Below are 11,524 nucleotides of genomic sequence, written 5' to 3'. Positions count from 1 at the left end.
TGTCTCATGTTCAAACATTAAATGATAAAATAATCACTGTAAATCATCGACACTAGTTGTGAGGAGGAGAAGCGCAGGCTTGCAGGTGCCACGGCCGGTTGGATGCAGCCAGTCTCGGGGTTCACTGGTGGGAGGGGTTGAGTCGCGGGCTGGGATGTGTGTGCCTGATCACGCTCAGGCAGTGTTAGTGCGTGCCAAGAAGACGAGACGACACTACAGCTGTGGCTCTCTGGTGCCCCGCCGTTTACCGGGCTACCGACCCCAAATCTCCGACGATACACCTGTGGAAAGCACACGCCATCCGTGACCTTAGTGGATTGCAGGTAAGAAGGACCGTCACCAGAACATCACCACAGACAACCTGTGCACGGACACACGCTCTGCGCGCGAGTTTGGATCTGTGGAAGCGATGATGTTCTGGAATGAGGAACGCGCGCTCTCTTTCTGTGTTTCGCTCTCTGCAGATTATCGACCGACCGCGAGCATATCGGTTGTATGGGTACCAGTATGACTTACTAGGAATGTATCATGTGCAATTTCATATGCATTGCATGTGTGACTTGGTACGAATGTTATATTTGCAATGTTAAATATGCAATGTCTTATTAAGATTGAGGAGATACAGGAGGTTGTTTATGAGATGCATTTGAGCTCATGGAGTTCTGTGGCCACTGCAGTGTGATGCGTTTCAGCACCGCGGACAGCGCAAAGCTCCCGTTCTCTCGGTGATCAACGGCAAGGTCGTTCACTCTCATCCGTCCCGTTCGATCTTTGAGTGGAGCTCTCTGCCCTATCAGCCTGACATTTGCATTCATTTGAATGAAGTGTGCATTAAATGCCAGCACGATTTCAGTGCGAATGGCTGATATTGGCGAGGTTTTTGTGGGATTGCAGTTTGTTTCCCCTCCTATTGTTTCTTTTATGCCGGAGGCAGAAGGATGGTTCAGTGTGATTCATTAGTTATTTTCGCTTCCATCCAGCTCTTGCCCTAATCTTTTATTCGAAAGCGAGGCAGCTTTTCATCGTCTCTCTAATGGACCCCACATTTTAACAAGGACCCAGGGTCCAATCTGCAATTTGGCAGATGAAACCGGCCCTTGAATGCAGCTGAATGAGGGAATTCATTTATGCTGGTCTTTATTTATACAGATGCCATTGCTGTGAGACTAAAACGAGTTGCTTGTGAAAACCTCGCAGTGCAGGTCCATTCATTCTGTAAATGCTCTCCTGTTTTTATTGTAAAAAATTGTCACCTCATTTTTGGTCTCTATGTGGTCTTCACTTGGAATGAATGGGTCTGACAGCCAATATGAGTGTTGTTTGCTCGTGTCCAGGGCCTGAAAGCTTTCTTGGCTATTCTTGAATGTCTGTTGACAGCCAACATTTTTGTTGCACTTTCAGACCCAGAAGACACGTTATATTCAAACAAAACATCATGGCACACTGAAACAGATGAACTTGCAACCATATACACTAAAAAAAAAAAATTGATGTAGAAACAGCTTTCACTCAGAAATTTCTAGTATATTTCACGAATAATTACAAAGATTTTTTTGACCTTTCTGCTAAAATTAATTCATTAGTCAACCCTTGTATTCCAGAATGGTTTTGTTGTGTTCATTTGTTTACAGAGGTATACTGGAACTTTAGTTTGGACAATTGAACTTCACATGTATTCTGAAAGTTCCATTTTCCAAAGTAAAATTCCAACATATACTGTAAAAATATGATCAATAATTCATGGCAACATGTTTTTCCATTACATCAACTCATTAAAATAATTTAACTAATGTCAACTTAATTTTAAAGTTTATACAAGATTAAACTTAATTTAAGTTGATGCGAGTTGGAGTAAAAATTATTTTCACTGTTAACAATTTTGAAATTTTTGATGACATCATTCTGCAGGAAAGCTGTATGAAACATAACAGTGTGACAAAAATTGGGGTAAAATAAAATTGTTTTAGGATTTACTTTTACCCAGAAATTGCTAGTTAATTTCACAAATAATTACAAATATGTTTAAAGTTGTAAAGTGAGTTGTAAATAAAACAAAAATATTAGAGTATGTTTAAAAAAAAAATACTATTTTAGTCTTTCTACTTCAAAATTACTTGTTTCTTTTTAATTGTTTGTGATATTTACTAGCAATTTCTGATAAAAGTAAATCCTACACCAATTTTATCACACTTGTTTTTTAAAAACAACTCTCCTATAGAATGATGTCATCAAATATTGAATGTAAAAGTTTAAGACTTGTGTAGAAACGATTTTTACTCCGAAATTGCTAGTAAATTTGGCAAATAATTAAAAAAAATAGTTTAATTGTTCCAATGAATTAAAAAAATTGCAAAGACATTGAATGAAGTGTGAAATTTAGAAGCAGAAAGACTGAAATAGTATTTTCTTGTTAAGTGCGCTCAAATAATCTCAATCTGATTTACAACTCTGAAAAATCATTTTCCAGCATGTTTTGTCTGTTTGTGTGGATGTAATAACATTGCTGTGTCCATCTCCTCTCATTCAAGGTTATGAGGCCCCTCATCTCATGCCGTCCCCAGCTCCAGGTTGCCACGGCAACGACCCAGCATCCTGCTCAGGGTCGTCATAGAAGCTCTCGGACAAATGACAGCACGGTTCAAAGCCGCATGATTCCAGAATCCCCTTTATGTGTAATCAGATACAGAAAGTTCGGAGAAGGAACGAAGCAACTGGACTGAACTTCCTCACTGTGATTGCGTCTTTGGCCCAGACAAGAACAAAGACACGGCCTCTAATTTACTCCGAAATGGTCTGCCTGTATCTCTTTGCGATGTTGCTCCTGGCGTCACTGGCGACGGCGGGCCAGGCCAGCGAGCGGCGTGTCGTGGCCCACATTCCCGGTGACATCATAATCGGTGCCCTCTTCTCCGTCCACCACCAGCCGCCGGCCGACAAAGTGCACGAGCGCAAATGCGGGGCGGTTCGGGAGCAGTACGGCATCCAGCGCGTGGAGGCCATGATGTACACGCTGGACCGAATCAATGCAGACCCCAAAATCCTCCCCAACGTCACACTGGGCTGCGAGATCCGTGACTCCTGCTGGCATTCCGCTGTCGCCCTGGAGCAAAGCATCGAGTTCATACGGGACTCGCTCGTCGCTGCCGATGAAAGCGAGGAGGCTGGGGGCGGGGCCAAGTGTGCCGATGCCGGAGCCACGCCCATGAAGGGCAAGAAGCCAATCGTGGGGCTGATCGGTCCGGGTTCGAGTTCCGTGGCCATTCAAGTGCAGAATTTGCTGCAGCTGTTTAATATCCCGCAGATCGCGTACTCCGCCACCAGTATGGACCTCAGCGACAAATCACTCTACAAATACTTCATGAGGGTGGTGCCATCGGACGCCCAGCAGGCCAGAGCCATGGTGGACATAGTGAAGAGATACAACTGGACCTATTTATCAGCCATCCACACAGAGGGTGAGTGTTTCATTTACATTAGCACATAATCTTGCTGAAGTTTGTGAGTCATTTCAACTGATTCATTACAAGAATCACATCATAAGATTCTTTTGTTTGTGAATTGGATTCAATGACTAATTCAGCTTTTTAATTTTTTTGATAATTCATTGCAAGAATTAGATCATAAGAGTCATTCATTTCTTTAACCAATTCATTAAAGGAATCTGATCAAAGAATCATTCAGCAAATCATTAGAGCGTTTAAACTTGTCTTTTTTAATGATTCATTGCAAGAATCAGAGTCTTTGGTCTGTGAATTGGGTTCAGTGACTAATTCTGTCTTTTTGACCAAATCATTACAGGATTCAAATCAAAAGAATCATTTGTTTGAGAATTGGATTTAGCTTGTGATTCATTAGACTGATTCAACTTGTGTCTCTTTGACCAATTCATTACAGAAATTGAATCATAAAATGTATTCAATTGTGAATTGGATTCAGCAAGTAATTCATTAGCTGATTCCACTTGTGATTCTTTTTGACCAATTTGTTACAGCAGTCGAATCATAAGAGTTATTTGTTTCAAAATTGGATTCAGCTACAGAAGTAATCCATTTGCCTGATTCAACTTGTGATTCCTTTTGACTAAATGAATACAGGAATTGGATCATCAGAGTCACTTATTTGTAAATTGTATTAAGCAAGTAATTCATTATACTAAATCAACTCGTGAGTCGTGATTATTTTTAACCAATTTATTACAGGAATCTTTTTTTTTTTCCAGCAAGAAATTCATTAGACTGATTCAACTTGTGAGTCTTTCTTGATCCGATTCTTTTAATGAACCTCTCAAAGAGTCCTTCATTTATGAATCTGACTGCACTGCTCAAGCTGTTTGTTTTCCATGTATGGTGAAATGGCATGCAATGGTGGTCTGTTGCTTGTGTATTTTATCACAGTAGTGACATTGACATTCAATTCAAACTGCAAACTCATAGCTAAAATATGATTTGTTTTGCCATGCTGCTTTATATTCTGCATCAGTGCAGTGCTGTTCACACACACGACAGCATTGAGGCGTGATGTTCATGGTGTCTGTTACAGAAGTGTCACATGTATTCTGTCAAAGTGGCCTCTTTTAGTGTCCGATGGAAATTGTGCGTTAAGATGTTTGTGAAGTATGTGTGTGGACATCTGTAAAGAGCAAAAGCAAAAGAAAAACATCAGAGTGTGACTAAAAGGTCTGCTGATAGGTTTGTACATCATGTAAGCATATATCTCCACTGCAAGGTTATTATAATTTTCCTTTTCAATTTGATCACGTTTATGAGGGCAAAAAGCATCATTCAGTTTTTTTAAGGCTCTTGAAAGTGTGAAATGGACTAGTATAATATAATGTACTGATTTTCAATTAATACATGTGCGGAATAAGAACACATAAGGTAGTTGAAGTGTTTAAAACATACGAGCACAGTTCAACTGAATGATAAAGTTTAACCTCTTTACTTCATGTTGTTAACTTTCTGTTGTACTGCTGTTTTGTGTTCATCTGCTTCTCCCAAATTATTTTTTTTACATTGACTATCATTTGATTCTACATTTGAATCATTTGATTCAGTTCAGAACTTTGGAGCGGGTTCCTGAGCGTATTGCGAATCATTTAATTTAGGTTGGAACTTTGCGTAATGCGAATCATTTGATTCTGAACTTTGGAGCAGGTTCCTGAATCTTTTGAACTTCGGAGCAGGTTTGTAAAATCTTTTGATTCAGATTGGAAGTTCAGAGCGGATATCGTAAATCTTTTGTTTTCTTTCCTTTTTTAATGAAACGGTACAAAACATCAAACCATTAAAGCAGTACAGTTATAAAAACATAGCAAAGGAGAAAGAAAGAAAGAAAATACACAAATACAAATTCCTTAAGAAAATTAACCATGGTTTTATAATAGTAAAAGTGTAGTAACCATTTTTTTTTATAAACTTTAAGAGGACACATAGGATCAATATAGAGATGTAGTTTTCACTGCTTTAGGATTAGCAGAACTATGTACTTGTCTAGATCAACTTTGAATAAAGAAAAGAGAGTTTTAGAGCCAGATCTTTGTTTATGTAAAATGTGTCTAGCAAGAAACAAATGAATGAAGTTATATTTTCCTGTATTCTCTGTTGAGTAGTCAAACAATCCAAAGAAAACATCTTTAAAACAGAAAGAAAAGTTACAAACAACTGTAACGGGGTGAAGAATCACACGACAAGTAATCTCAATCAATACCCCGGAGGGTGGATTTATTGGGGTGATGGGTGCTAGTGAGAAAGGTCCAGGTAGGTGCTCCGGTGCCGTGAGTGCTCTCTTCCGTCTTCCCAGTGCAGAGGGTCCATGCAGTGCTCCTGTGGGGCTGGTCGGTCACACGCTGCTTTCTGTGGGAAAAATGAGAGGGCGAGTTAGTGCTCAGTCTCATGGAGGAATCTCCTAGATGGCAGGGCTTGCGTGGCATATGTAGCCGCCGCCTGATGAGGTGCAGCTGTGACCGATTAGCCTGTGATGATGATGGCCAGGTGCTCCTCGCTTGTTTCCAGGGCGACGCTGATGAAGCCTCGGGACGCTCGTCACACAACTTACAAAAATGAGATCAGATGAACATAAAAAATCTGACCAGAATTTCTCTGTGTGGGTACAAAACAAGTGAATGAAACTTTCTCAGAAGAGTGACAAAAACAGCAACTCACTTCAATGACTGACTTATTTTATAATTACGTCCATAAGCTTTTTGTGAAATTTGGATTAATCTGTTGTTTCATGTTTAAGGAGAGAACTATAGTTTCAAAGCCAGACATCGCTTGTTATGATTTTCAAGGATGTAGAATTTAGTAGAGACACTATGACATGATCCTACCAATATCCAGTGACTACTAAATTGTCCCTAGCAATAATTTTAATCAAACATTGAAATGTCTGTTGTCTGCCGTTATGTCCCCACCAATGCCAAAATCAAACCTACGCCCTTGTGTCACATGACATTTACAGCTCAGGTGATTGACTTAAGTGAGCAAATAGTGCACAGGTCAAGCAACTACCATTGAGATGAATTGGATAGTTTTCTGATTTTAGATGACTGTCATCATGTACTTCAGTTCAAATGTTTTTTTATTTTTTTATTGAGTGTTAGGTTTTTGTTTACTTCACATTTTATAGTTTATACTTTTTTTTAAAGCAATACGTTTCCATCTTAGTTTTAGTTGTAGTCATAGCTCTGCTCTTCTGATGCTCCAGGCTTACGACTCTATTCTTACACCTTAACATGTTTCTTTTCCTCTGAGGTCTCGCACACGCACACACTCACACACATTCACGAGATTCCTTCCCCCCCACTCCACTCGCTCTCCTTTCATCCCACTGTACACCCCCACTCCACGCCGACTCAAGAGACTGTGCGTGTGTGTGTGTGTGTGTGTGTTTAGAGAGGTTCAGGGTTGTAAGCACTTTTACTGTCTGGTCCCCAAAGCTGAGGACCTGGAATGTGTCCCGGACTTAATTAAGATGGCAGACAGTGTAAAACGCGCACACACAAAGAGAAAGAAGAGAAAAGGACAAGAAGATGATCACCCTGACATACCTATTAATAAACAGACAAAATAAATCAAATTTCACACAGACTCATAGACTGTAATAGGTTCAGAGTGTTTTTTTTTTCTATTGAGATTGTGAGTTATATATATGCACACTACTGGTGAGAGGTTTGGAATCACTAAGATTTTGTAACGATTTTGAAAGAAGTCTCTTAGGCTTACCAAGGCTGCATTTATTTGGTAAAAAATACAGTAAAAACAATAATAGTATGAAATATTGTTACAATTTTAAATAACTTTTTTCTATTTTAATATATTGTAAAATGTCATTTATTCCTGTGATCAAAGCTGAATTTTCAGCATCATTACTCCAGTCTTCAGTGTCACATGATCTTCAGAAATCATTCTAATATGCTCATTTGCTGCTCAAGAAACGTTTCTAATTATTATCAATGTTGAAAGCAGTTGTACTGCTTATTATTTTTGTGGGAACCATGACGCATTTTTTCAAGAGTCTTTTTTGATGAATAGACAATTTAAAACAACAGCTGAAAATTTGAAATTTGTAACGTTATAAATGTCTTTACTGTGATTTTTGATCAATTTAATGCATCCTTGCTGGATAAAAATATTAATTTCTTAATATTCTTAATACAAACCTTTGAATAAAGAGTGTGTGTTTATATAAAATAGACTAAAACAATATAATGAGCAGTATTTGTGCATGCAGCATGTAGAAAAAAGTGTTTTTATAGCTGAAAGTGAAAGTGTTTTTAACTGGTTGTCAAACTCTTCCTTGCTCTTGCATCATGCTCTTTTGCAAGAAAATATTCATTTTTAGGTTAATTATCCCTCATTTTGTTCCAAACCAGCGTAACTATTTTTTCAGTACAACACTATACAAGACATTTTGAATGTTCACAGTTCAAATGAATGGTAACTAGGGGCTGTAAAGCTCCAAAAATGACACCATAAAAGCACCAAAAATTTGTCCATATGACCCATGCACTATATTCCAAGTTGTCTGAAGTCGTACAGTAGTTTAGTGTGAGAAACAGACTGAAATATAAGGCATTATTCACCACTTCCTCTTCCATAGGTCTCAAATCCCATTTGTGCAATTTAAATGTGCACACGTTCAAATTTGACACATTTTGATTTGTTATAAGATGCCATTGACGTTTGGCAGCACTGACATCAGACACTGAGGGATATGTTATGGCTAAAGCATGCTGGGAAAGCCATTGTGTTCCTAATCAGCATTCAGTACAGAATGTGTTTGTGTGTTTGTAGTTGTGTGTGTGTCAGAATCTGGTGGAGTGTAACCTTCACTTAAGATCTGAAGGACTTCAGCTCTCTTCCCACGCTCGCATCCGTCTCTCTCTCTCTGTCTGCGCATCTTGTACCATCTCTCTCGTCTCCTCTCAGGAATAAGCAGCTGTGAAGAGAGTGATTGAAGGATGGAAGAGAGATTCGTTTAACTAAATTGGGTGAAATTTAAAAGCGCTGGAAGAGCGTGAGAGATGGAGAGGAGAGGGGCGGGTGAGTGAGAGATGGCCGTAACGGAGAGAAAGCCAAAAAGCACGATTAGGAGAAGAATATTAGAGACGAGCAGAAAGAGAAGTAGAATAAATTCAGTTTGAGGAGATCTGAGGAGCTCATCACACATGCTTAGTCTTAGAATGATAGTGTTCTTAGTGGAATTTGGAAATGTTCTCCAATAATGTCATGGTTCTAAATGGAACTTTTGTTCTTAAAGGGATAGTTCACCCAAAAATGAGAATTCTGTCATCATTTAGTCACACTCATGGATATAATGTGTCGTTTTATTTGTGTGTGTGGTTGTAAGTAGCGATTAAGAATTAATGACATTAATATTAAGATGCGCTCATGTGCTCATTAATAAATATTTATTAATATCTACCCTCTCTCTTTTACCCAAATATTAGGTACTGAGGAGAGTAGACAGCAGCATATTTGATCTTTCACGAACCATTGCATCTTTACCAAGCATCTGGAGGTGACACAGAGGGCCATCCAAGATGTAGAAAAGTAACATGTTAAGATTTGGAGAAATGTAGCACTGCATCACTTGCTCAGCAATGGGTCCTCTGCAGTGAATGGGTGCCGTCAGAATGAGAGTCCAAACAGCTGATAAAAACATCATAATAATCATAATAATAGTAATCCACACCACTCCAGTCTATCAATTAACATTACGACAAGTCCATCATTTAGACATTTTTAACTTAAAACCATTGCTTCCAGCTGAAATATGTCCTCTGTCCATACTAACGCTTTCTCCAGTAAAAAGTAATCTTGTTTGAATCAGGAGATAAATCTGCACAGATCAAGCACAGTTTACAAAGTGAAAACAGTCCAAAACAGTTCAAAACAAATATGTCTGTGGGTTTTAATGTGAGAGATGACAGGAGTTGGACTTTTTCACTGGAGAAAGTGTTATTATAGATTATGGGCTCATATTTTGGCCAGAAGCAATGGTTTAACATTAAAATGCCATAATGATGGATTTGTTTCTTACAAACACGCAGCTTTTCACTTCACAAGATGTTAACTGATGGACTGGAGTGGTGTGGATTGCTTGTGGATTATTGCGATGTTTTTTGTCAGCTGTTTGGACTCTCATTCTGACGGCACCCATTCACTGCAGAGGATCCGTTGGTGAGCAAGTCACATCTGAAGATCAGCGAGGTGTTATGGAATCATCTGAAGCGAGGTTAGTAAAGCTGTCACGTTGAGATGTTTTGGTTCTGGTTTTGAAGAGCAAGCGCTACTGCGAGGGTTTCGTCGTGACACTGGGCTGCTCTCTCGTCTTGTCTCGATCTGTTTCTTCTCTTTTGATCGCTTCACCTGCTTGCCTGCATTTGGGAGACTGCCTTCACACACAAACACACACACTACGACACACCTGCAAGCACTTGCTTATGCGCTGGATATCGCAGGTCCTGTAGGAGAGACGTGTCTCTTTGTTTCTCAGACTTCAGGGTGAATGAGAATATTTTGAATGATTATAAATGACAAACCGGCATATTCTTCATGGCAACCTCTCTACCTTCTTTCACTCTCGGTCCTTTTCATTTGAATTGTTAACTCTGAGCTGCGTGGGTGGACGGAGTGAGCGAGCGAGACAGGCATTAATAAAAGCGGGGTTTTGATGTGAGCTGGGTTTGCGTCATTTCTATCAGCCGGTAGCACTGATGAGCGCAGGAACACAGCTGGCTTAACGAGGCACAGAATGCGTCCTTAACAAGCCACAGGAACCTTTACGAGGAACACAATCTCACAACCTTTTCTCAACGGCACACGCAGTGCTGCATAATAGACTCCGGCCGAAGCACGAAAGGACACAGTGCCACTCAAGAACATACAGTCCTGTCTCATTTAAATGCTCTGGCTAATTTAGTTTTTTGTGTCTGTGATGCCAGTTGGATTTAATTCAGTGCCTCTTAGAGGGGTGAATCTTGCAAAAATATGTCTGGGTCACATTTCACCCTGAAAACAAATAAGAACGGATATCTTGATGAAAAATTACATTTAAGAAAATGAAGCCTATTTTTAAGATTATTATTTTTATTTTTGCTTTGCATTGCAAAATTTCTCCCTAATCATAATGCAAAAAAACAACAACATATTTTTACATTACAAAAATGAAAATTCTAAAATGTAATACTAATAATATTAATAATATGATAGATTTAAACAATTATCTATGTTAAATTATTAAATATAAATTGTCCTCATTTGTAAGTCGCTTTGGATAAAAGCGTCTGCTAAATGACTAAATAAATAAATAAAAATAAATAAATATATTATTATGTATATATTAATAAATTAGTTATTATTTTGATAATATTATTACAAATATTAATTACATTTTATTTATTTTATTAGTTTCTTTTTTATAAATAAAAATGTAAAATATTTTATTTTTTAACATTTAGTTAAAAAAAAAAAATTGTCATTAAAATTTTTAAAATGCTAAAATGTAAATAGCGTTAGAAAAGGCTTTTGATTTATGCAAAATATAACTTATATTAACATATATCTTTTTTTTCTTTTGACTTTAGGGTAAAACATGACATTTTTTTGTATAGATATTTAAAGGTGACGTGTCTCATCAGTTTAATATGCAGCGAGACAAAGCCATTTGTAAGTTAATTCCCCAAAAGTGTAACTCTGTGGTGCAATATGGTTTCAATATGTTTTTATAAACATCTCGACCAGCCCAAAACAGCAAAGTTGACTCAACCAATGGACCAGTAGTGAGAGTTAGGGGCGGGGCTATCTGTTTATTTGCCCAATGGCAGTATAGGAAACCTGTTTAAAAAGCAGTCATTATTTTAGCAAAGTGATGCATGTGGCGCTGAAATTACACTCTTCACCTTTCAGGTTTGTGAATTTGTAACTAGACTTTATTTCAGAGGTTATATGGTTCCGTTTCATATGAAGCAGTGGAGACATTGAAATGCATCTCCAGAGGGTCATGGATCTGTTACCATGTC

At 38.3% G+C, this 11,524-nt stretch overlaps 1 protein-coding gene across 1 annotated transcript in view; it reads left to right on the top strand.

Annotated features, from left to right (window-relative positions):
• Nucleotides 1–209: 209 nt before the first annotated feature.
• grm5b (glutamate receptor, metabotropic 5b) overlaps nucleotides 210–11,524 on the top strand; it is a 61,917-nt gene continuing 50,602 nt past the window's right edge. The window contains exons 1-2 of the mRNA XM_016462646.1: nucleotides 210–323; nucleotides 2,529–3,455. Coding sequence (XP_016318132.1) covers nucleotides 2,669–3,455 — 787 coding nt within the window. The 5' untranslated portion in view covers nucleotides 210–323; nucleotides 2,529–2,668. The remainder of the gene's footprint in view (nucleotides 324–2,528; nucleotides 3,456–11,524) is intronic.

This window comes from Sinocyclocheilus anshuiensis, unplaced genomic scaffold (assembly GCF_001515605.1).
Source record: "Sinocyclocheilus anshuiensis isolate Anshui unplaced genomic scaffold, SAMN03320099.WGS_v1.1 scaffold48, whole genome shotgun sequence".
In the NCBI taxonomy this organism is placed as follows: domain Eukaryota; kingdom Metazoa; phylum Chordata; class Actinopteri; order Cypriniformes; family Cyprinidae; genus Sinocyclocheilus; species Sinocyclocheilus anshuiensis.
The sequence above is the reverse complement of the archived record's forward strand: the minus strand, read 5'-3'. Positions and strand labels throughout refer to the sequence as shown.